Raw genomic sequence first — 26,943 nt, 5'->3', positions numbered from 1 at the left:
GGACCGCGCAGCCGGGGCCCGGCGGGGGAGCGCCGAGCTCCATGGGCAACACCGTCACCTGCTGCGTATCCCCGGACGCCAGCCCCAAGCTCAGCCGGGCTCGCGGCGGCGGCGGCGGGGCAGCGCCGGGGCCCGATCGCTGGGCGGACGCGTATCAGGCGGCGGGGGCGGCGGCGGGCGGCGGCGGCGGCGGCTCGGGGTCGGCGGAGGCCGAGTCGGGGGACTCGGATCCCGGCGGCGGCGGCCCCCACCTCCAGCACATCAGCGACCGGGAGTTCCCGGATGGTGAGCGGCGGGGCCCGACGGGCGGGCGGGAGCACCGGGCCCCGCATCGCTGTCCCCGCGGTGCCCCCGCTCCGCCGGGGGGGTGCCGGGGGACACGGGCGGCCCGGGGCGCGGCCCCTTTGTCCCGGCGGCGGGGGCAGCGCGGCCCCGCGGGCTCGGCCCGCGCCGCGCCCCAGGCAAAGTTCCCGCGGCTGTCACGGCGCTGGCACAGCCCCGGCGGGTCCGGGACCTCCGCCCGCTGGACGAGCCCGGGACCGCTCGGCGGGTCCCCCCGGGGCGAGGAGCGCCTGCCCTGCCCGGGAGCGCTTCCCTGCCGGATCCTCGGGGAGCGAGTCCGGAGGGAACGTGGCGGAGCCCCCGGGCGCTCCCGGCTAAGGGGAAGAAGTCTGACTGCTCCTTTCTGTTTAACTGGGGAGTCGTGACTCAGTCGCAGTGCTCGGGCAGATCGCAAAAGCTGCTGCATTTCCAGTCTCTGTTGAACAGGAGGAAGGAAGAGGGTGTGTGGGGAGCAAGGGAATTAGGAATTACAGAGATTGTGCATATGACATCACCGTGGCTGGACGTGGGTAATTTATACTCTGGCTGTGCAGGGCGCTCGGTTATAGCTGCGGACTCATTACACCGCTGTTCCCTGTCGCGTAGCTCTCGGTGTGCCCGATTTGCTTTCCTTGGGCTCATGGGAAAGTGCGTGTTTGCTGCTCCGATTGCTCCCAGTTACACCTGGAGCACTGGTGCCACACAGACTCGCTCTGTAATGCATCTCCTCCCCAGACGTGCCTCGAGAGAGCTGGCAGGGCTGTGCTCTGCTGTGGGGAGTTACCAGACGTGTAACAGGTTAGGGGTGCTCCTGTCTGGCCACGTGTTCACGTGGTGCAGTACCCGTACAGGGTAACAGCTTATGATATTCAAAACTTAGTTTAATTAACAAGCGTCTTGCTGTTCCGCTTTGTAATTATAACCACACCTATATGAAGTCTGTTTAGTTGAAAAAAGGTAGCCTGTCTGACATCTTTTGTGTACGATGCATACAATAACAGTAATCGCTGTCATCCATACCTGAACTTAAGAAAAAAATTTTTGCTGTCAAACTGGCAGCAGAAGAGTGTGAGGAAACCTTCGGAAATGGAATTATTAAACTTGCCTTTTCTGCACAGCACCATATGGTGCAGCTGTTCCAGAAATGAGATGGAACAGTCAGCCCCTTGGATCTCCTCTGAGACAGCTGTGCAGTGCAGCAGTAGGAGAAATTATGTTTGCCATCTAGGAGAAATAAACCTTTATTTCTGCAAGAAGATATTACAGAAATCTCTAAACTCGTTAGGGGAGGAGGAGCTAAACTTTGTAAAGATTCTAGTAAGCCAAGCAAAAATGTCTAAGCTTACCAAATCTGCTCAGGAATAAGGGTTGTATTTGTTTGAATCTTTAGTATGTGATCATGTCAGCAGTGCTAAGTAACTAGACTTAATTGTGAATTCATCCAGGTGTCAGAACTGGCCTTGAAGTAGGGAAGTATTTAAATTTTTTGAATTCACAAACCTGAATAACAGTGTATAGTCCAAGAAGATAGCAGCTGTCTATCACAAATTTTACTTTTCTGGCTATGGAATCTTTAGTCTTGAGGCAGGAGGTTATCCTAAAATTAGAACTGCATAAGTAGTATGTGTTTTGGGTGATTTTAAAGATTAGTTTAACAGTGGTGTGTGGTTCACTATTGTCCTCGCAAGTAGATCTGCTACAAGTGACAGATGCTGTTCACATTTCTCTGATTGATACTTTTTGCACCCCCTAAAGACTTACATCAAAGTTTGATATCTTTATTAAAATACAGTTATGGATGGCCAATATTAGAAGTAAAGCTTCTTGTGTTCATTTTTGAATGTTATAAAGTGCTGCCTGGATAGGATTGAAGCAGTTAACTTCAGAATGTAAAGGATTATTTGTGAAGTCTGAAATCAAGTGGTATGAAACAGGCCTTATAAAGAAGTTTTAAGTGATACTGCTGTTTAATTTAATACCTTCTATGAAATAAGAGATCTGTAAAATACCGGATAGCTATGCCTATTCCTCAAACTCTAGGATGTAAAAAGTGTCAGCATACCCTAACCATGCAAGCAGCCTACATGTTTCTTTGCTGTTGACGACTACAAAGCATTAGTTTATTGCTACAGTGGTAATAATCCAGTGGTTTCATTTGGGGGATAAAATTTACTTCCATAATTGATTAATGTGTAATTTCACAGGCTAGCTAAGATGTGAATTTAGTCTATAATGGAAGGCTGGGAACCTACTGACTGCCCTTTTCTTGAATGCTTTTGGCAGGGAGAAAAGAGAAAGCTGCAAGGAAAAAAAGTCAAGATCATTTTGGCTATTTTTGTTCCATGCTACTCAGTTCTAGAAGTTTCTAAGAAAACAGCTAAATATATCAGAAAGCTAGCATCCAAATGTGATGGAGATGTTTCATTCCTTAAATTTCTACCTCTAAGTTGTTTGTTGTTCTTGAGTCTGTCATAGTACTTTTGCACTTGTTTTGCTAAAATTTAATGTTTTGGTTGTATCAGGAATGCAGAAGTTACCAACTGAGCTTGAACTTTTTGTTTTGTGTTGTTTCGTAGCTTTTTCATAGCGAGTGGAATGTGGTCCTCGCAGGTCTGTGCTCTTAAATGAAGATTATTCTGTAGCTTCTCCAGCACAGTACTTAGCAGGCGCTGCTTTCCAGTCAGCATGCTGTCTGTATCAGATCAGAATTAAACAAGAAAAATCTCACTTTCTTAAAATGGGCAGATTATCAAGTGGTATTTATGTAAGACAAAAAAGGAGTGGTAAGTGAAATGAAGATAAAACACAGAGTGAAACTGAAAGTTCAAAGTTTCAACAAAAGTTAATTCAAATGGGAAAGGTTTGTCAGATCCACTACTACCAGAAAATATGAAGGATGAGTTTTATGATTTGATGGTTATCAAGATCTTGAGCCATAACCTGTTCTGTGCACATTTTTTCAGAATGAGAAATAAGCCTGTATTTGTGGTTCAATATGCTAAGCCAAGTTGTGTTAAGTAAACACAGCATCTGCTAATCTTTATTTTGAGCTTTTTTTTCTTTTTCCTGTGAGTTTTTTCTGGTTATTTGGGGGAGAACTTCTTATGGCTGACACTTTCTTGCCAGATCTCTATGTTTAAACATAGATCTATTTTTTCGTAAATTCTTTGATCCTTGGATAAAACTAGAACAAGACCTTGCTTGGCAGACGTATCTCACTTATAGTTGAAAACATTATCACCCTCCAGCGTTGCTGTTTACAGAGTCCAGCAGTTTTGAGCAGAGGTTTGCCTGATTCCCTTGAACTAAGGGGAAGAATGTTGACCTACTGAAGTGATGGGACAAAGTGACCTGGTTCCCTCATCTGAATAACGGGGGTGGAGAATGACAAGGGAAAAGACAGTCAGGGATGAGGGGGAACAAAAAATGGTATCAGGAGTGGAGATGAGTGGGATGTGGTCCTCATGGAGGTTAGATGGGAAAGCAAATGGAAGGGGACTTTGAAGAAGAGAGTTACTAGAGATAAAGTGAGATTTACTTGACCAGGCTCAGACTAGTGCCTAGAGTAACTCTTGAGGCAACTGTGAGCCAGTGTTTCCTTTTTCAACAACCCCCTCGCTCCCTAGAGGCTGAACAGGGAAAGCTTCAGGCTTCCTGCATGCTGCAGTTACTAAACAGTGTTGAAGATGAACAGATATTTGGGTATATTGATTGTCTGTGATCTGGTTTCACTAACAGCTTGTCTGTAAACCTCCTTGCAGAAGGTCTAAATACTGTTCATTTGTTCCTCTTATATAATTTCAGCTTCAAGCATGTGGGTGGAGGGTTTTTTCCTGGGTGTTTTTTTTTTAGTTTGGGGTTTTTTGTTGTTTGGATTTCCTTTTTTTTTTTTAAGTCCTAGTTAAAATGTTAGTAAGTTAAAACACTTTGGTGCAAGGAATCAGCTTTTTGATGCCAGCAGTTTTCACCACAGGAAAGGCTTAGCCATCTTGTGTTGTTTTTTGTGCCTCTGTATTTGAAGGTCTGTAGCTGCATAGGCTGACAAATACCGTTGTCTAGTATGAAGCTGGGGGTGAAAACCAGATGATGCTCTGATACCTTTTCTAGTGTTCCCTCTCTTTTCCTTGTAGTCACCGAGTTTTTCACCTAACTTACACTCACTCTTCTTTCCCCATAACTATCAATATCTCTTTTCTAAAACTGACCAGACATTAATTACAAAGATATTTGTAGCAGTTACAGATAGTCTGTGATCTTGACAAATGCGAAATAATTGACTTCTGTAAGCCTGAAACACCTTTCATGTTGTTGTCTTAAGCAGCCTGATATCATGCCCTTTAGAAATGATCTGTGAAGTACCTGTAGTGGAAATTACTGAATCACTAAGTCGTCCAGAAACAGCAAGGAAATTGATCTACAAATTTGGGGATTGGAAATAAAATAATTCATTGCTGGACTATAGTATTTGTGTTTCTGTTCTTAAGCTTGGATACCGCTGGCAACTAAGGAGTCCTCCATCCTTTTCTCTCTTCACTAAATCTTGGAGGCTTCTGCAGCAAATAAATTTCTGTAAGTGTTAGGTTTTTAAGATTACTTGATATGGAACATACATACATGAAGCTCATATGGAGGGAGACTGATCTGTTTTTCTAGTGTGTTTCTTCAGGCTTCCAGCATAACAGCTATTATAACTGAGAGATTTTCATAAAATGGGAAATATTGAAAGGAAATAAATGGCTAACCTGAGGGGTTTGATGAAACTTACAGACTTAAGGAAACCGAATTCATTTTCATCTTGACTTTTTTTTTTTTTTAACTGTTTCCATGTAACTTATCTCTAGGATCCTTTTCCTCTTCTGGCTTTCTTTAGGAGATTTGCTGTTTTCCCTCCTACCTGTCAGGGTAGATGTTGTAGAACAATAGAAGTTCTGTGGCTAGATGTATCTGTTCTCTCAAGTGTGATCACTGGTGAGGTCATACCAAAAAGCTGACTAACAGGGGAATGAACTCTTGCTCAGCCAACAAAACACAACAACCTACTCCTCCCAGATTCACATTACACATTAAATTAACATTTCTAGCAGTGTTTCTTCCACATACAAGGAGAAGGAAGAAGTTACTGTGGGTGGCAGAAGGAAAATTCGATCAATCATTAAGAACCCAGACCTTGCATCTGTAGATCCTTGCCAGCAAGCTCATGTTGAGATTTATAGATCTATTTCTTTTTAATTAATTACAGCTAGAGTTTGAATGTGCACTTTTATTTCACTCACTACAAGAATAATGTTTTCAGAAGACAACTCTGAATGTTTTGATTTCAAGAGACAAAGGAGGATGCTACTGACTTAAAAGAAACTCAGTGCTATTTATTTAAATGTGTAGTAAAGCCAGATGAATAAAACTGAAGATCATACTTGCAGGTGATGCAAATACCAGGATTACCTTAGCTTACACAAAACCACCCCAGTCAGCCAGGTAGCATTCTGCAGTGTTTGATGAGCTGTGTGTGTATAGCACAGCTTTGCTTCTGTTTGGAGTTCTGAAAGGGTCTTGAGTCATTGCAGTAATCAAACACAGTTGATTTTTTTTCCAGTGTGAAAACTAACACTGGCTTGCCATCAAATGTGTCAGGCTCAGATTATAAACTGTTGAATGCGGATATCTTTCGAAGACCAAAAAAGCTTTTCTGAAAAACTCTTGGACATGTTTTGTTATGCAGATAGTTATTTTTGTTTTATAGAAAAAACTGCAGGTAAGCTGAGAGTCCACAAAGCTGCTGTAAAGAGTGACTGTGTTTGAGCTTGTGCCTAAAATGGCACAAAACTTGATGACGCTGCTAACTTTCATAAAAGCCCAAACTTTACTTGAAGTTTGCAAATGTGAGCAAATTGTAGAGGAGAATAAACTTAACGTGTCAGTCCATCCAGTGGCATATGACACCTGGCACACAGTGCAGGGCATCATATTTTGATTACCTGCAGATGCCAAGTGAGACTGGAGTTGCTGGTACTCACCTGTTTTTCTTTCTGAACTAGGTCTTGTAAGTAAGGCAGAGAATGTGAGGAATTGTTATGGGAAGGCTTTCCTTACACTTACTGTTGTCAGCATGGATCTAGGATTCTAAAATTTGGTTGCCCTTTAATGTGAACAGTTGGAAATCTTTGTTTTGGCTTATCAGTTAGAAAATTAGAGCTGTGGAGTTCTGCTTTAGCTTCTGATGGTAGTGAATTGTGTTATGTGTGAAAGTCAGTGTGGAGAATAGAAGGTGGAACCAGTTGTTTCTCCTTGTCCTTTAAATGTCCCTACATTAAATGGAATACAGGAACACATCTCAAACAAAGTGTTAGTTACTTCCAAGATCAAGCTTGCGAGCTACTGTTTTCCATGTAGTTCCAAGATAAAATCCTAGGGTCATCTTGTTTACCACCGTTTTAATTTGTCCTGCTTTCGATGTGGAATTTGGGGCACTCCTGACACCCTGCCTTGCTAAAATCTGTGGAAGTGCTTGTAACTCTGGCAGATACATCACAAAACACATGGAAGCCTCCTTGACTCCAGTCCCAGCAAGGCTGGGTGTTGTGTTGAGTGGAACAAATCTCTTGGCCATGTTTCCCCAGCAGGGACTAGGGACAGGGTGCAATAGGATCATGCTGGAATGTCCTCTGGAGGCCAAATATAGTGGTGTGGATCCTCCTGCACTTTAAGAAATGAAAGATCACATATTAGTACAGTATTGACTTTTTTCTTAAACCACAGAAATTAATAGATAACTTAATCCATGGGTAGTTCACAGTATTTAATAGATGGTCTGCAGTTTTGTTTTCTAAATTCTTCTGATTTTAGTAGCAAATTTGAAATGTTTGCTATGGCATTTTCCTGTTGAACTAGTCCAGCTCTGGAGTGTGGTGTAAAGGAGCAAATAATTCCTGTTTAATTAAGAGAACTTGTTGTATATTGAAGTAATTTCTGTATCCTTTTAAAATGTCAGAGTGCACTTAGATATGTGCTGGGTATTGGTAACAATATTACTGTTCCTGTAGTAGTGCCATAAAGATCAACTGACAGATTTTAAATAGCTTTAAAACATCCTTCTCAGTGTATTGTGTAAACTCACAATATTTAGAAATAGTCTTTTAGCAGTGAGAGTGGTCACACACTGGCACAGGTTGCCATCAAGGTGGTGAAGTCTCAGTGGAGATATTCAGAAGCTGGCTGACACATCCCAGACACTCTGCTCAGGCTGACCCTGCTTGAGCTGGGGCTTAGACTTAGCTGATCTCAAGAGGTCCCATCCAACCTCAGCACTTCTGTCTTTCTGTGAACAATGGCCAGCTGTGTGTGTTATTTCTGTTTGCTTTCCTTTTTAAATAGTTGATTTCCTCTGGGAAGTTAGGAGTGTTTTTAAGGGACCTACACATATGCAAGTGTTGGTTTCTCCTAGATTCTCTCTCACAATAGAGCTCCTCTCTGAAAACTGGTTGAGTTTGAAAGCACTTCGTTATACAACTGATCCAGTCCTTTATGTTTTCAAATTTGCTCTTATTAGTTATGAAAACAAGTTTTGTATCTTTGGAGTCCATTTTAGCATGGAAGAGATATGTGTTCTGTTGAAGATGAATAATCAGGAGATCAAAGTGCTTTCATTCAGTCCAGATCTGGGGAAGGAGCCATCCATGGAGGGTTAAAATTATAGACTAATCTGTGTGTAACTGAGGACATAACAGGAGAAGGCAAATGGAAAACAATGTATGTGAGCTGGTTTCTGTGGTGTGTTTGGTGTGGCTGGGGCAAATAAATCAGGTTGAATTTAGAAACCAGACTTGTATCTTTTCTAAAAGTTTTTAGGAATAGAATTAGAATAGCATAATTTGAAGGACAAATAATTTTAATGAAGTTATTGTTAGGAATAACAGACTTTCTGAAATGGATTGGCAAATTTGCTAGTCTGATATAATTTTTACATCTTTATTGGGAGTGTTAAGTGACCTGCAATATTTCACACCGTAAGGTAATGAGATACAACCTCAAGCATCAGGCAAAGCTAGTAACCCACTGAACAAGTGAAGAAGCTCAGTTTACAGCAAAGAGATGATTTTATCATTTAATGCTTTAAATATGTGCTGTAACAAAATGTTACTGCTCTCTGGTAAAGCAGAGGATGGAGCTAAAACTATTAAAGGAAATGCAATAGTTTATTGTTCTAAAGTAGTGAAATTGTCAAAGGGCTGCTGTTTAGTGACATATTTGACTGTCTCTTTATTCATGGGATAATATATATAGCACAATGCAATGTGTAAAATGTGTTTGTAGTAGTTAGAAGTCACCTGTGGTGGTGTGTAGACCAGTAGATAAGTAGCTGACATCATAAATTCCTAAACCCCACACACCTTCTTATATGGCACAGATGAGTAAAAGTAAAGTCTTACGTGGATCTTCTTGAGGAAAGGACATAAGATCTTGAGCTGGGGCAGAGGATTACTTTTAAAAGTAATGTGATCTGCCCCATGGGGGACTGTGCACTCACAGCACATGGCACACACAGCAGCAGCGGAGGTGGCCGAGATTGTCAGAAGGGCAAGCAAGCTGCAAGGTATTCCTCAAAGGGAGAATGGTGGCAGAGGGAAGCAAGTTCAGGCTTCTCTCTGCTCCAGTTGGAGACAGGGTTGATCTGACAAGCTTGGTAGTACACGTGGGTAAATGGCACTGAGAGATGAAGGTTTTAATATGTTATTCTCAGGAAGAGACGGAGGGCCCTTGTATGGTAACGTCACTGTGCCGCTCCCATGAACTTAATTTCTGGTGGGCATCTTCTCTTCTCACCTCTTTATCACTAAATACGAAGGTCAGGTAGAAAGTGTGTTTTGACTTGTATTGAGTTGATAGCCTCTAGAACAAAAATGTGCTGGAGTTGTTTTCATGGTTTTTTTTTTTAAATCCTGTTGCTTCTCTTACTTCTCTCATTCTTGTTTCTGCATGTTTTAGTGATTATTTCTGATTATCCTGTGGCATAAATGCTTCTTCCTTTTTCTGTTAACTTTCTGTGAAGCTTGAACTTTCTGTAATACACATTGTGATGCAGCTCCTAATCAAGATTTACCCTTATTTTCAGGACTAGATATTTTAGTTTTGGACTTGTAAGGGCTACCAGGATAAAGTATTAGGAGTTATGCTTGGTTGTGAGTCAAATTGTTTGCAGACAGATTTATCTCTTCCTCTGTCTTTTCTTTTGCTGTTTCCCATTACATTTTACCCTTGCTCATATTCTTATTTGCCTCTTGCCTTGTGCTTCCTTCATCAGCTGTATTGCTGTTGCTTTTTGGTATTTCATGAGTAACACTGGCAGTTTAGGGTGAGCAAATCACATGACAAATCTTTCCATTGCTTAGAAAAAAGCATTGGCCAGGGATATGAGCATGGACAGGATGATTAAAATGTCTGCTTAGAGGGGGAAAGCTACAAGGAGTGGTCTACTAAATGCATCTTTTTCTTTCTTTCTTTCTTTCTTTGCAGTTTCTTGCAAGACAAAACAGTTGCACTGTTTCTGCTAATACTGTTTTATTCTGGCATAAGAAGCCCAGCTACAGTTGGTCTTGATCGCTTCTGGTGGGGTTTTGTACCAGAATGTGCAATGTGCAATTTGTGCAATGTGTCTTGGACTTTATTAGTACCTTGACTCTGTTGTATTACCTATGTTGTGGATTTAACGTGCTGTGGGTTCTGACACACCTGACTTTGTCCAGCAGAAAGCACTTTATGTCTGGCAGCACCACCATGGAACTGGAGTCAGTAAAGTCTATTATCCTTTCAGTGCTGTTCCTCTCCTTAGAGGTGTGGGTCTGCTTGGTTCAGGGGGCACATTTGACCTGTGTCGCTCAGTGCATGCTGCAGTGCTGTGGATCTTCTTGTCTGGAATGACAAGAAGACATTTCAGACACTTCTTGTCTGGAATAAAAGTTGCTTATATTCATTCTTATATTCAGACCTTATATTCTTATATTCAGACCTGATTTCTAACATATAAGAAGCATGGATATAGGGACTGGCAGAACACAATAACAGGCGAAAACAGTGTAAGAAGTGAGCCTTTACAAGTCATATGGTTTCAAAGCAAATCAAAACCTTAGGGAAGTCAAGATACTAGTGTTTTGGGGTTTTTTATGAGGTGAGGGAGGACAAGTGTTATCCTGTACTGTCTTTCCTTGGAAAAAAAAGCATCTGTGCTGTTTAATGTTTATCAGTGACCTGGAGGAAGCAATGGAATACACCCAAATTGCAGATGATAGCCAGTTGGGCAACAGTCAGTATGCTGGAGGCTGCTCATTCCGAGGGACCTGGACAGGCTGGAGAATTGGGCCAACACCAACCCTCTGAAATTCATCAAGGAGAAACAGGAATTTCTGTTAGGAGTTACTGAATTCTCTAGCCCTTTTCCCTCTGTTGTCCTGTGCTTATTCCTTCACAATCTTCCTTTCCGCCTTCTCCTAAATATGACACAAATCTCGTACAGTCCTACATGCTCTTTCCTACCATTCCATAGTGAATCTCATAGCCCTGCAGGCATTAGTCCCCCTGGGTGGGAAAGGTGGTCTAGGCTCTGTGGATCCTCATTGGAGGTTTTCAAGGCTCAACTCGGTAAAGCCTTGACCAGCCTCATGTTCTACCTGAAGCTGATTCTGTTTTCACAAGAGGTTGAACTGGAGACCTCTGAGGTCCTTTCTAACCTGACTTAGCCAGTTATTCTAAAAGTTGTTGCTGAACTGTAAGTAAATAAATTCTGAGTTGTTTGCATCATAACTTGCTGATAATAGTCTGTATTTTAAGTCTGCATATTGCATATCTTGTTCTGTCTGTTAATGATTCTTCAGTTATTTGGTAGACTAGCAGAATACTTCCATTTCTGGAACACTGTTGGGATTTTGTTTGTTTTTGTTAATGCAGCACTAGCATTAGAAACTATGTATTGTCTCTTAAAAGTGAGTTTGCTAATTCACTGTTAGGAACTTGTCAAACTTGTAACATTTTAAGTAAGTTACTGTTTTGTTGAGATGTTACAAATGGTACTTAAAATGTGCCAGTATGGCACGCTGTTGTGTGCTGGATCTTTTTTCCAGATAATCAAATGTGTATTTAGTAGTACTTGAGGTATGAGCTGTAAGGCAAATTCTTTTCTAGGGCTTCTAAGCCAGGGGTTCTTACATTTTAACTGCATGATTAAATTCAGGTATCTGTTCACTCTGTGCTGTGAATGAGCATGGTAAGGTGAGAATAGAAGTACTGATTTTGTAAATTAACTTTTAAAAACTTCACAAGATGGGTCTGCTTTCATGGCTGACTCTGGCCTTTTTTGAGAGGAAGGGGAAATTCCTGACTGAACAGTCTTTGTGTTCCTAAACACATGTTGGCTGCCATAGTTATACAGTAGAGATTCAGAATTGCAGTGGTCTGCATCCTGGACCAGTGTCAGAGCAATACTGTTGGAAATAAGGTCAGTGATGTAAGCCAAGGACTTGGAAAACATGGAGATCTGGGTACCAGTGCTATGCCCCAGTGAGAATCTGGAATGAGAAGTCTTGGGAATGTGTACTTTTCCAGTTCTATTCACTCGCTGACACAGGAGGGCTGTGGCTGTGCTGAGGGGTAGGTGCAGTAGCACAAACATTCTTAGTTAAGACTTTCAGCACCCAGACAGTTTGTTCCTACTTTGGCTACTGTTTAACCAGAGTTCTGTTGGTTGGGTGCATAAAAGATTGAGAGATTGTTTTTTTAGTTGAAAGTTGATGGTAATTCTTAGATAACTGTTTTCTAGGGGTGTGGCAGCTGTGTTGGCATTCCACTTTGGACACTGACATGCAAGTGTGTGAGCACTGTATGGTTGGGATGGCATAAGTAGCACACAGGAAGATCAGAATGACAAATGTCAGTGGATGCAAAATTGCTCTTTCCAGGACTTACAGGATCACAGTACTAGATTGTTGTATTCATGTGTTCACATAACTCAGTGTGTCTGTAGCATGACTTCCTCAGAACAGCTGTTGCTTCTGTCAAAGCTAACACAGCTCAAAATTTCATCATGATGTTCACAGTGTCATCAACAAACTTCTGTGATCACTTCCATCTTAATCCAAGGCAGTAATATATCCTCTTCTAATGCCATCACTGGTTTGTTGTGGCAAGGGATTAAAGTAATTTTGTTCTTCAGTAAATGTATATTAGCTGTACATAGTTTAACTTGAAATTCCAAAAGAACAGAATAGCGTAAGTTCCTTGTTTTGATATTTATCAGCACTGTAAACGTTACTTATTAGATTCTTTTGTAAGACCACGGAGATTGTTTCCTGCTGTATTTGGTGTGTAAAGCATAGAGTGAAAGATCAGCAGTGTTATTTTTTTTGCTGTTTCGGTAGGACATTTTTAATTATTGTCTTGATAAAGTCAAGAAACATTTTGTGCCTGCTACTGAGCACAGGCCCCACACCCAGCTACTCAAACATGCAGGGGCACAGATTGACTTTTGAAGATTCATGTTGTTTTCTGAGATTTCCCTTTCCAGATTTTGTTTTCATGGAAACCATAAGTTAATTCACAGTTCATGGCAGTAGGAATAAGTCCATAGGCTTTTTTTTCAGAGGGAAAAATACCAAGTTTTTATTTGTCTTGGCAAAAGTAAGGTTTTGCTTCAGAGACAGAGCCCATTCTGTATGGTTTTTATCTTGTCTCCATCATTTATTCTTGAGCATTTTAAGCCTGGGTGGGAATTGTTGCAATAATCATCATCTTTTGTTAAAGATATCTCCTTTTTTTGGTCCTTTCTGTTTCAGATTTAGCCTTGGAATCTAATCCATCTGATCATCCCAGAGCAAGCACAATTTTCCTGAGCAAGTCACAAACAGATGGTAAGCTAAGTTTTTTCCAATTTAACAAAAGGCAGGAGAAAAACTGGAAAAATGATGGCCTATTTTAATTATACAGCTTGAGAACACTGTGCTTCCATTCTTTCAAGCATAGGGATTAGTAATTTGCGTATTTACACAGAAATATGTTTGTAGGCCATTTTACTTAACCCTGACAATGAGTTGTTCTTCAAAATGCTTAAATATCAGATTTTTGCAGTGCAGATCCCAGTAGTCTGAAGGAGCACAGCTTTCTTCACTAGTGTAATTCGAACTTCCAGCAGTGGTGGGGTTTTTTAATGACCTAGGGCTGTTTTAAAAGTTGTTCTAAATTATAAAAAAAAAAAAGGACAGTCTTCTGTGAGAAATAATAAGCCTAAGCCATCAATCTATATCAGTTGCTTTTTTGTTGTTTTAAACTGTTTGAATAGTTTCAGAGGATAATTATTCTTGAATCCTGGTTTTAGTAATAAGTATGTATTGGGATTTTCAGTTTCTTTGCAGAGCCTGTGTTTACTTAATAAAAGTCAATTTCAAAAAATTACTATAATTTGTCCATTTCAAAATGCTGTTAAAGAGTGGAATTGCACAAATAAAAACAAATTCTGACAACAGCACATTTTGAAGTTGCAACTAATAAAAAGTTCAAGATAGTCTTATTAAAATGCTTCTGTTTCTGTTATAGCTGGTTCTTGTTTGAAGCACTGTTTTTCTGAGAAAGTGTAGTACTTGAGATTGGATGTGTTGATGGAAAGCTGCAGTGTGTCTTTTACCTTGGCATAGCTTTGCCACAGAGAAGTAGAATTATTTTGACAGGTCTGTCAGTTGCTGTCCTGCTATTCAGAGTCTTATGACAAGTGGTAAAATTGTCAGTTGTATCAAATTTGCAGTGCTCAGATAGTCTGGGAGCAGTGGGAACAAGCACTGCATGGTTCTCCAGAGGGGATGATACCAAGGAAATATAGAAACCTCTTTCCTTGAGGCCTCTAAGGTCAGTCTTCATCCAGCCAGAGGCTCTGACCTGCACACTTCAAACACCTCTTAGATGAGGGATGCTGAAGTTGCAACTCACAAGTTGACACAGTTCTTGAACACTGTTGTGCAGTTTCACTGTGCAGCCTTTCAGCCTGGCTGCACATGTTCAAACTACATGAACGTGCTTGTTGGGGGTAGTATTGCTTTTAAATGTGATTTGGTTTTCTTCAAATGTCATATACTGAATTGTGTAGACTTGTGTCCATGTAGAAAAATGGTCTGGTAGGGGAGATAGTAACTATTAAACTATGATCTAAAGTTTGTATTAGATAGATGAATTGATTTTTATGGAGAAGTTCACCAGAGGAATTTATTTTCTAAATTCCTGGTTCTTCTTTACTTAACCTTCCATAGAATTAGTAGAATTAATATCCATAAGTTCTTTCTCATTGAGATGTTATCAGGATTATGAGTTAAATTTATGCTAAAGGACAAAAAAAATTGTGGATACCCTTTTCCAATTGTCAGTTTTTCTAAATATGTAAGAGAATGTGTCCTGCTAAAGAGTGGTAATGATCTGAGGTGAAAATTTTGGAGAAGTCAGCTATCCAGGCTGGTCACATTTGTATACTTGGTGCATGTGTGCAACTCTCAGCTCTCCTCAAAGAGCACTGTTGTACTGCTGCTGTCACAGCTGGAAGTTAAACCGTACAATCTTTTTTGAAAGACTGACATAGTTTAAAATTATCAAATAAGATGGTTGCAGTTATATCATAAATAGGTGCATAGCTTGTGTCAGCATCTTCTGTGTAGTGAAATACCTTCTGCTGTCTAATAGGAGAAGAGAGAACATGTAAATAATGCTGGGCACCTCACTTGCTCCTTGCGTCTTCGGCAGGTTCGGTGTGTCTTGGTTTTGCTTCTGGTTGTTGTTGGATATTGGACGTTGTCTATTTGAACTGTCTGAAATCATTCCATTTTTCATGATACACAGCATCTTTTCAAAGCTGAGACATTTTTCCCCTTAGTGTGATGGAAAGAAGTAGTTTCTAAATGTATATGTGGGTAGTTTGAAGTAGTATGTAGCTTACTAGCTTGATAAAACTTGACATTTTTTCCTCAAACTACTTTTCCAGATGCTTAAAGTAAAATTTCAACATTTTAATACTCACGTACTTTAGAAAACTAGGTTAATAGAGTGACTTTTTTGAATGTAAATTGGGGTTGTTTTTTAGAAACCTTTCAATTCACATTCTTTCTCCCTCTTTCTAGTGCGAGAGAAGAGGAAGAGTAACCATATCAATCATGTAAGTAAACCAGATTCTATATAGATAATATTAGCATGTTGGGACAAAAACTAATTCAAGGAAACAACTGTAGTAGTTCTAGGTATATAGTCCTACAGGTATATAGTCCTACACATGTTCCAAATCCTACTTAGCAAGATAAAACTGAATTCTTTTTGTCTTTGTCTAAAAAACAAAAAAAAAAGCGCAGTATCACAGAGCATAGAATGGCTGATGTCAAAAGAATAAGAATTCATCTTTTTATTGTATCAGTCTTAAGCATTTCAGAACAGTAAAAAAGAAAATACAAGTCAAACTGTCTATGCTTTTTTTTAACAGAAATAAAACTACATTAATTTCTCATTGAGTTTTGAATGACTCTCTGTTTGAGTATTGCTACAGGACTTATTGTAAGAAGGGTATCCAGTATGAAAACAGAATGATGAACAAACATCAGCAGCATGATAAACAAGTGATAATCCATTAGTTTTAATATCTGAAAATATGCTCTGAGCTTTTTCTGCAAATATTAGTCGGACACTTGACTCACCAAAAAGAAACCAAAACAAAAAAAGATGCAATGTCATTAATAACTGGATAAAAAATTATTGACTAGTAAAGCTAAGAATGGAAGTTAGTAACACAAAGCTTAAAAATTAGAGTCTATCAAAAGTGTAAATGAGAAGGTATTGGTAAGATAATGGTATTTCAAGTCTGTTGTATTTAGTGTGATTATGCAGGGAGTGGGGGTAATTCTTTTTTTTTCTTTCTTTTTTTGTCACAGTTCCAGCTTTAGTCTGCCAGCACCAAGGTGAAGTGTGATTGGATTGGTTTTGCTGGCAAACTTCAGCTGGAATGGGAGATATTCACAGGCAACCACTGAGTTGTGAAGGGTGCCAACATGTTCATATGGAGAACTTCCAAGTTTTAGACAAGGCATTTAAAAACATTTTGGCAAAAACTAATGAATCTTGAATTGTTTGATTAAAATTCCTCCCTCAGTTATGATGTCCTATCTCTAGTGCAAGGCATTCTCTAAAAGTACGCAGGGAAGCTTGGCTGTGGGTTATATAGGAAGATTCCTTACAGTATATAATGTACAGGGTTAGGATGGATGATAGAGCATATTGCTAGGTCAAAATAATAATAGTAAAAGTCAGGGCAATAGCAGTACTCTATTTCCAGGTTCCAGATGCTAACCAAGACGTGTGAAGTGAGCAATGTCAGGAACAGATTTCTTTTTGTTCTAAACTAATAACAAAAACCCCAAGCACAAAATTGTCTTTACAGAAAGCAATACTGGATAACCACATACTGTAAAGGTATAGGATATAAAAGAAGGGAGATGATGATTAATAAAGTACATCACAGAGAGGAAAGACTGAATCACAAACTGACAAGAATGGAATGCGAGAGAACTGAGAAAATCAGAGGACTCGCTGCTTTAGCTGCAGCTTTTTCTGATGAAAATTATTTATCTAAAAACACCATGTTGTATATTACAGTGGATGATTTATAAACCTATCTTACACAAGGGAACTAGGTGGATACAGGGTAGGTTACATTGCAGCAGCAGTCATCTACAAAGACCTCCTATGCAGTAACCACTTGAGGTGTAAAGCCAGTGTTCCGTGTGGTAAACTAAAGCTTACAGAATCCCTGGTAAACTAAAGCTTACAGAATCCCTCTTCTTGAATGTATTTCAGTTCTTTTGTTCTTTTCCCCCCCAAGGTTTCTCCTGGGCAGCTTACGAAAAAATACAGTTCATGCTCAACAATATTTATAGATGACAGCACCGTCAGTCAGCCTAACCTTAGAAGCACAATAAAGTGGTAAGAACCATTTGTCATCAACGAGGGGCTGAGTGGCACTGTAAGGTTTATTTGGGATTTTTGGGGGTTCTGTCTGTTCCAAAACCAGTTGTGCACTTGAATGAGAGAAGCACAGCGCTGCTTCTTCAGGTCGGTCATGGAAAGGGTGTAGAGGTCTGGTAATTATGACTGCTGGAGTGAGCTTTTGTTTTAGTACTGTTGCACTTGAGGTAGTGCAGAACTGTGTCAGCATTTTGGGTTTAAAAGTATGTGCGGGGGGGAAGGGAGTTCAATTCACATTGAAAACCAAATCCAGAAATTCTTCATCTGGGAAAACTTGAAATGGGTTTTGTATGGAGTTGCAGGAAAAGTTGCAGGGCTGTGTTTGCTACTTGCCAGTGGAGTTAGTCTGCCCTCTAGTTGTGGAAAACAGCGTGTTGCTGACTTAGGTTTTAGTTCTAGCCTTTCTCCTTTTTCTTCAGGTATTTGTTATTTTAGTAGGTGATAACTGTGTAGTTGCCTCGATTCTCCAGTGTAAATGGCTGTTTGACCTATTTTTTCGGCTACCAGAAAGACAGTTGTTAGCACTTAGACCATACCAGGTGAGAGTTGAGAAGAGTTTACTTGTGCTTGAGGGGAAAGGAGGGCTGACCAGATTGAGTCCCAGAAGACTTCACTGTTTCAACAGCGTAGTAGAGTTTGGAAATGTATAAGTTGATTCGTCACTTTAAAATTTGGTTTCAAACAAAGCATGTCACTTCTTTTCTAGAGAAGCAAAAACCTAAAAAATTATACTTGTGCCATTCTGAAGTGGTGTACAGTTGTCAACAGATCAGAGCTTTCTTGTGATGGATTCCTGTGATGGCAGTGTTGTTGTTGTAAAAAAACTGAAATTTGGGCACAGTAGATGAGCATTAATATGTGAAACCTATTGCCTCACTTAGCAGAGACTGAAATCTGTTCTTGTCCACTTCTTGGATTATGCTGGCATAGTATCATCTTTATTATTCTCTTTTTCAGACAGTTCCTCAATTACACAACCAGGCATACAGAGTTAAAACATCAGCAGAATCTCTACAATAGTATATGTAACATCAAGTAGAACTTATATTTTAGTTGGGAATACCCCACATTTCCACTTATATCACCTAATCAGGAAATGAAAGTATATACTTAAAATGTCGCTTAACATTTATTTTGTTGCACAAATATCTGTACAATGAATGTAAAAGTAGTTTAGCTAGCAAATTTGATTTGGCCAGTTCCTTTCCAGACAGTTAAACATCAGAAATGAGACACAGAGTACTTGAGAATGTGAAAGGAAGCCTGTACAAAATAGATTTGTAATATTTTGCCCTGAATGACAGCTTTTGCAGTGGAATAGTGTGCATGGAATATGCTTTGTTAAATCTTCTTTTTCTTTCTTTCTCTTTTTTAGTGTAACATTAGCAATATTCTACCATATAAAGAACAGGTGAGTGAACTCTTCTTTGGTGAAATATAATAACTTTCTTTTTGAGCCAGGGATACAAAATTGTGGAATCATTAAGGCTGGAAAAAACCTCCTAGATCATTGAGTCAAATATGGTCTTGGTCACTTCAGTAACAGCTGGTGAAACTTAAAGGAGCTGAAAAAAATGGCACTTTATGCTGTATCCACTTCCTCTTTGTCCCCCGTCTTGAGCTGCTGTGGAGGGGTCAGTAATACACCCATCCAAACATCAAAACAGGGAGAGAGGAAAACACACTTAACTCACCACAAATCAGCCTTTGGCCTTTGTTTAGCTTTTCCTGAATACAGAGGTACAGATTAGTTTTGATGGATGAAGGAAGTCTCTGTCCCATGTGCATATAACCCTTGCCATTATAGCTAGTTACAGCATATGCTTCAGAATTATAGCTGACTTTTTGAAGTAAATGCTATTAATGAGACAGTTCCACATTTTAAGGGAGAACTGTACTAAGCATAATACAAGAACATGGATAGCTGTTCTTTGTTTAGCATCTTAAATATTCAGTTGTAAGGTCTCATCGTTAAAGGCTTTGCAAAAATACGGTATTTGGAAAAATATCTCATTCTAGGAAAAGCTGACCTATAAAATATGTCCCTTTATCCTCTTTGAAGAACAATAATTTTTAGTAGGGCATAGCATTACCAATTAACTCTCGTTGCTAAACCGGAGATTTTTGTTTTGTAGAGATTCCGACAGATCATTGGATATTTTCGATGAAAAATCTCATCCTCTCACAGTAAGTGTAACTTTCTGATCCTTTGAATGTGTATCAATATACACCTTGATTTGTATTGTATAAGTCAGAAAAATGTATTAGCACCAGGTCACAATAAAATTGATCTTAAATTTTGCCTTTATATATAATATACAGAGCAAATAATGACTTTTGATATCAGCTAAATCACAAACAGAACCCAGTCATTTTAAATGTTGCAAAGTAAGTTTGGTTTTCTATGCTTTGACTGTAAAGAGAAAGCAGCATATGCCCAGTTCTTCCATATTCCATATCCGAAGTTTCTTGTCTCTCTCTTTTCTTCTCTTCTTTAATACTGCTTTAATTACAAGTCTCTCCTATTTATTTAGGAAGACATGGTTAGTAGGTATGTGCCTACCCTTTTAAATGACTGCAAACGGGGGAATGTAATACGTGAAGCATCACATGAAGTAGCTGACAGCGAGTTTGGTCTTTAAAAAACCTGAAGGGCAACATTTTAAAGCAAATATGCTTAAGGCTGCTTGCAGTAACAGCTAGGAGCAATTCAGCATGCAATTTTAATGTGACTAATCCTGGTACACCTTTTTAGACAATCTGTAAGATGTGAAACCTCAGAGTACAGGCAAGTTCAAGATTGGAGCATGTGCTTTTCACCTCCAGTTTGAGCACTCCTAGCTTAATGCCTGTCCTGCAGAACCACTTCCCATGTTTTTCATTTGAAATTAACTTAGCAAAGCTCTAGTGGCTTTAACAATTCAATTTGCTCTGGGACTTAGGTTGAACTGCATTCACTCAGCTATCTCACGGATTTGGCTTGTTAATAAACAATTTAGTGTTTTAAATTTGTTAGGGTTTCATCCCTAAGCATGACCCGTTGTGCTAGGAATTGTACAGTTGAATAAATAGACCTATTTAGTCAATTAAAAAAAACCCAAACAACTTCAGGACAAGAGCTATATCAAAGATTTCTTGTATGGACTGTAGCACTTCAAAAGGAAAAGTGTGGTCCAGAACTATTTTAAATGCCCAAATCTGTTGTTTTCCATTGAAAATTATTTATGTCAGATGAACTCCATCAGACAATTTCTTTATTTAACAACCTGACATCCTTTGATCTTTTCATATAGCCTAACTTCTATTTAATGAGAGGAAAATCATTGTGTCCTTTAGGGAACACTTAAAGGTCTTTTTTATCTTGGTGCAGCATACAGACAGAAATAGAGTTATGGCTGATTGTCATACTTCTGAGGGGAAAGGCACAGATGGCTTGTTAGTTTCTATAGCAATGGCGTTTTGCCTGGGTACCTACTGTTCCTTTAAAAAGGTTAATTAGCTGGAAGAAATCTCTGAACACCTTGTCTTCCAAAGATGCAGTCACAAGGAGTCCAAATCCAGGCTCTGTTGACCCTAATGTGACCCAGTTACCAGTATCATGGGGTTTAGTCACAAATACCAGTCTCAATGCCTTCCTCCTCAGTTCCAGTCAGCAGAACTGTACTTCCAGATGTGCTTTTGTACTGCTTGTAGCGCAGGAGGGGTCCTGCTCATGTTATTCCTAATGTTGCATGCCCACCCTGCAGAGGTAACCGCCATTGGTTAGTGGTGTATTTGAAGGCTGTGTGGAGAGTACAAAGTTAACTTACCTCTGCATTTTACTTAACACTGCTACCTGGCTTTTTTAACACAGGAGAACGCTTGCTGCTTTGCTTACCTTACAGCTACTTGTTTAATGTCAGGCAGGTATGATGTTCTCAGCTACTGTCTTTACCATACTATAGGTCTACCTTGGACTCTAGGTAGAAATCAGTATCAGTCTTGCAGAACCAGTGTGCAAAGTTGGAGCTCTTGAAGTTTCATCCCTCCAGGAAGAGTGCTGAACATCACAGTGTCTCTCAAACACTCATATAAGGATTGCTTTTACAGACTATTTATTTCTGAGCTTTTCTTCTCCCCTGTATTTAGAAACAGTTTAGCATTGTGTCAGAGTTAAATCTACCTGTTCATTAGTTTTGTTGTCTTTCTGGAGTCTCTCAAGGATGAGTCCTATGAAGACAGTGTAAATTACCTTCCAGTTCTACCTGTGACAGAATTATTGCCATGTGTTCTTCAGCTCTTCCTCAGCTGGAAGAGGAATCTTGTGAAGTCTCTTAATTTTGCCTTTTGAAGAGCCAGTGTTTCCCTGGTGTATATATACATGTGATTTTCTTGCAGGAAGAAGACTCGGGTTTTTTTACACCTCTTTCAATCTGTAAAATGTTCTATGGACAATAGTAAGCACCTGCAATAATGATGGTAGTTCATGCTCTTTTCCATTAGCCTTACAGATCAAAAAAATGTTCAGAACAAAGATACCAGATACAGCTATTGTGTTTTGCTTGGAATATTTGTAATATCGCAGGGCGGCTTCTTTCAGTATAATTTTGTTCTGTCTCTGTGACAGGAAAGGGTTGTATACACTTTGGTGAGAAGAAATGTTCTTTAGAGTCAGTATTAAATAATACAGATTTTCAGTAATTCAGAGAACTTTCTTTCAGCGGGAAGAAGTTCCAGATGACTACTACAAGCATGACCCTGATCACAAGCACATCTACCGGTTTGTCCGGACACTTTTCAGTGCTGCACAGCTGACAGCTGAATGTGCAATAGTGACACTGGTAAGAGACGCCTCATTTCTGAAACTTGAGCTTTTGGAACACTTTCCCTCTCAATAAGTGAACTGGGCTGACTTTTAAATAGTTACAGTATCTCATGAAACCCTGTTAATGAAGACATAGAACAAGTGAGTTCATTAGAGATTTCTAAGTCGTCACAGAATTGATTAACTAAAAAGGAACTTACCGTTTCTATATATGTATATGTAATGCTTAATTACTTGTCCAATCAAAAACTGCTTGTTCCATAATATATATTCGCTGAAGAAGCTTGAGAAGAGCAGAACAGCAGGGCACTATAAACAGTGGGGTGTAATAAGATCAGACTCAAAGACATCTTTTATTTCAGTTGTGTGGAGGGGAAAGTGTGAATTCTGAGATCATATTAACCAGAATAGTGCAAGTAATACTGCCTTAAGGGGATTAATCCTATAGGAACTCTAGGAGATGAACTTTCTCATTATATCCTTCAATCATTGCCACCTTTCTATCAAACTTTTTTTTTAAATTAAACCAAAGAGGCTACAACTTTTTTCCCCCAGGTGACATGGAGATATTTAGAACCTAAGAACAATATTAAGATAATAATCTCATTACAGTTTGTTGTTTGATTTCAGAAAGCATAATGGATATAAAAAATTGTTAACAGTACTGATTTTATATATATATACATATGTATATATGTGTGTGTATATGAAGGGAAATAAAAAAACCCACAACTTATATAATTGCTACATTAGACAGTCTCTGAAACTGCACTTTGTTGCACACTAGAGTTCAGTCTTCATTGTGTCTTCTTTCTGAAAAACAGTGTGAAAGGAGAACAGAACTGTCACTAAAAGACAATGTAGCAATTAAGCAAACTTAGCTCGAAGGACTCTCTTTAATATGGAAATGAGTAATTAAAAAGGCTGGATAGTTAGAGCTATTGAAACTCGAGGTTTTTGCTTTTCCAAAGACAGGCAAGCAATTTTGACAGAACAAGATGACAGCTAACCCTAGGCAAACTAGCTGAAGTATTTACAAAATATGGAGTTAGTTTTTAAAGTTCATTTTACCACTAGATGGCCCTGTTATTATAGGAACACCTTTAGGCCATTTGAGGGCTACAAGCAAAGGATGGGAAGAAAGTGTGAGGAGATCCCAGTGACAAAGATTAATCACACCCCTAGACCTTAGTAGGTGCAGCTTCCTGTACCCACTAGTTAATCTGAGGTTTCATTAAAGCCGTGGATTTAGGTGAGGGAATAGAACATTAAAAACTATATGTATTCAACTTTGAAAATGAAAATTACTTGTTACATGGATCATTATAGGACTGTGAAATAGTAGAAAGCTTTAAAGGAAGGGACAGATTTGACATCCTGGAGTTGGTTTGAGATTTCATGGGAGGAATGAGTAAAAGACCAAGACACATCTTTGGACTTGTGTATCTTTCACTATCTAAGCAGTTGTTGATGTAGATGAAGGGACTGAAGACTTCTTTACAGGGTAAAATAGAAATAGCACTAGAACACCTTTCATTGTGGAAAGATAGCGATTAACACATCTTTGTCCCATCACTAGAGATCACAGCGCAGGTTTTAACACTTCCTGTTCAGCTACAAGTGCTGAACCTTAACCATGATGAAAGGCTAAAGTGATGCTGAGTGATTTGCTGCCCCACATAGGCCCTAATGAGAACCTGTCTGGGATGTGTGAGTCCGTGAAAGAACGAACAACAGCAATTGCTGATAGAAATGAACAGGACTGATACTTCACTATCTTTATTGTATACCCTGGTGGTCCAGTTCTTGTGTTATAATAAAAAAGGAACCTGTAACTCCTGAAAATTTGGATTCTTAAGTGTAAGTAGTAATCATTAATACTTATTTTGACACACTTAATGGTAATAAATAGTCATATTGGACTGGCATATTTGCTTCTCAGAACTCAGCTCCAGGTCTTAATTACACATATTGAAAAAAAAATACAGTTGTTGGAGTTTTGTTGTTTGGTTTTTTAACTTCTTTCTATAGGTTTATTTGGAAAGGCTTTTAACCTATGCAGAGATTGACATATGTCCTAGTAACTGGAAGAGGATAGTCCTAGGAGCTATTCTGCTGGCTTCTAAAGTCTGGGATGATCAGGCTGTGTGGAATGTGGATTATTGCCAAATACTGAAGGACATTACTGTTGAGGACATGTAAGTTGCAAGGTTTGGCTAATCTACAGTGGTGAGGTGTTTTTGGGGGGTGGGGGGTGTTTGTGGTGGCTTTTTGTTTGTGTGTGAGCTTTTTTAATGGCATTTTGTGTGATCATACTGAAAAATGTCTGTCTCTGTTGCTATGATATATGTACATGGTGTATATCTGGTGTCTGGCCTAATTCCCTTTTTTAACTCAAGAAACTTTGGATGATTACCCTACTTTGAGACAAGGCTGTATTAATAATTCTAATGACTTGGGTGAGCAACTTCGAAGTTAGTTTTCTTTACCTTCTTTCTCACAGTGATGAGCCATGGAAATAAAGTGCCCAATTTATAGTCTTATCAAAAGATTTGTTTTGGAAGAAAAAAAGTTAACTAAATTTGTTCCCAGCCTTTTCTGGTTTAGAACTTGAAAAATGGCAAGGTAAACTGTAACTTGTGCCTTATGTGTGTGGTCGTGTATCCAGCTAAGGCCTAGATATCTCAAGGTGTGAATTTCTAGCTGCTGCTGCTGCTGGCAGGTGTTGTTTGTGTGCATATCTGTGGTTGCATGTGTTACACACAGCTACTGCTACAGCTTATCCTCTTGGGCACAGTTCTTAGACATGCCTACAGTTCTGAGAACAAAATCCTCAGTCTTACTACTGCTTGTTTATGTAAGGCTGTTCCTTGGATATATTTTTGTCTTGGATGTAGATTTCAGTTTTTCAGAAATTTTGAATCTGCTGTCTTTTCTTGGTGCACTCAGATTTAATCTCTACAGATTTCACAGTACTGGAAGATGTTCATCCTTGTGGCTCCAGGCTCATGCCATGGGCTGGAGGTGTCTTTATGTGGAGTGTATTTGGCCCGTTAGGTTTCTGTTAAATTCCTTCTCATAAAGTTCTATCTAAGAGCTTTGAAATGTCAGCATTATTGTTTCAATTCTATTTGGCGGCTTGCTCCCCTATTTCCCTTATTATCACAGTGGTAGAAATGCTACAATGCCAGCTTAAAACACTAGGCTTTCTGGCTGTAGTAAACCTCATGACATGCTTTGTGTGTGTTTGAGTTTTATCACACTTCTGTGCCCTGGAGCATGTGTCCAGGCCTGTGTAGTAAGAGCCAGTCCTAGCACAGGAGCAGACTGAGGTGGTAGAGTTTTGCACACAGCAGTGGGAGGCTGCCTGTGTGATGGGAGAGTCTGCTCTTGCCCCAAGCTCTTTTCCCTGGATTCAGCCCAAAGTAATGTTTAAAATACAGTAAGTAATTATTCGTTTGGGAGGAATACCTAGTTTTCTTCCTTTTAGGTTGGGGGTGGCATTTCTAAAATTGAGGGAGTTTTCTCCACCAAAACAATTTTTATTATTCAAGTTATTTCACATCTCAAACAACAACAGTGAATGCAGTTATTTGTTTTATACATGCCCCTTGCCTGGGGGTTCTTTGTCTCAAAATGCAGGGCTGTGCCAGCCCTGCTTTCAGGAAAGCATAATTAGTGATTTTATACAATGTATATCTTCACTCAATCTGGCCTGGAGTGCTCATCTATCTGAGGAACATACTTGAAGCATTGCTGCAAATAACTCTGAGATGGCTGAAGTGGGGTCAGCAAAGAAAGGAGTGCTGGAGTATACATCTTGCTCTTTTTGATGTCTCCTCTTCTAGCCCTATTTGGGACAAATCAAATTGATAGCACTGAAAATATCTGTAACAAGCAGGATGTTTATTCTCTATTGCTGATGCTGGGTCTCCTGAAATTGTCAGTACTTCCATTTTCAAAGCAGTGATGATGGTAAGGAAAATAGATGGAATTTAGGTATATTTTTTCCTCCCAATTTGAAGATGGGATATTTGTAATCCCATCTCATTTGAAGTGACTTAGACCTTTGGATTTAGGTACGGACAGAAACTGTACAACCACTTCCTTGACAGTGATTGAGGGTGCTCATCCCAGGCTCTGCACTGCTGCAGCTTGGCAGACTTCACCGCTCCTTGGTTGGATAACATCACCATAATAGGGACCTTGGAAAACTGCCTAAAATAGTCAGGAAAATTATTTTAAGTTTAGAAGTTTACTTTCAGTTAATAGTTGGTGCTATAGTTAATTGTCAGATTTAGTAGTTCCAGTACTTTTTTAAACCAGTCATTTGATAGTGAGTATTAGCTATTCGAAATACAGTGTTAGTGAGAGAAAAAAATCAGCAAAGGATTTCAGGCACAACTGCATTCTAATGTTGGTGATGGCTGGTGATGCTGCCAAAAAATTCACCTAAAATCCCAGCAGCTCCCCAGCTAAAGATTGCTTGGCACGACTCTACCAAGGTCGCTCCCTGGGTGGGCCATTCTTGTGCAGTAAAGGCCTATCTGCAAGAACTGGTGGCAAGTTTTGTTTGTGTACTTTCTGTGAATTTTCCTCTTGGCTGTGTGGATCTAGAATGACCTCACTAACCTGCTAGACACCCTTGTTGAGCCACTGCAAGCCAAACAAGGGAGCTACACTGCTCTGGAACTGGCAAAATGTCGTATATCTGATTTAGTACACCCAATTTGCAAATCTTGTCTCTGTGTGTGTGTGTGTGTGTGTGTGTGTGTGTGTGTGTGTGTGTGTGT

General features: G+C 39.6%; 1 protein-coding gene across 1 annotated transcript in view; it reads left to right on the top strand.

Moving 5' to 3' along the window:
- The first annotated feature begins 6 nt into the window (after window positions 1-6).
- CCNYL1 (cyclin Y like 1) overlaps window positions 7-26,943 on the top strand; it is a 33,645-nt gene continuing 6,708 nt past the window's right edge. The window contains exons 1-8 of the mRNA XM_027678303.1: window positions 7-285; window positions 13,140-13,214; window positions 15,459-15,493; window positions 17,204-17,304; window positions 18,722-18,757; window positions 19,482-19,533; window positions 22,047-22,166; window positions 24,182-24,348. Coding sequence (XP_027534104.1) covers window positions 42-285; window positions 13,140-13,214; window positions 15,459-15,493; window positions 17,204-17,304; window positions 18,722-18,757; window positions 19,482-19,533; window positions 22,047-22,166; window positions 24,182-24,348 — 830 coding nt within the window. The 5' untranslated portion in view covers window positions 7-41. The remainder of the gene's footprint in view (window positions 286-13,139; window positions 13,215-15,458; window positions 15,494-17,203; window positions 17,305-18,721; window positions 18,758-19,481; window positions 19,534-22,046; window positions 22,167-24,181; window positions 24,349-26,943) is intronic.

This window comes from Neopelma chrysocephalum, unplaced genomic scaffold, assembly GCF_003984885.1.
Source record: "Neopelma chrysocephalum unplaced genomic scaffold, ASM398488v2 Primary Assembly neopelma1_44, whole genome shotgun sequence".
NCBI lineage: Eukaryota > Metazoa > Chordata > Aves > Passeriformes > Pipridae > Neopelma > Neopelma chrysocephalum.
The sequence above is the reverse complement of the archived record's forward strand: the minus strand, read 5'-3'. Positions and strand labels throughout refer to the sequence as shown.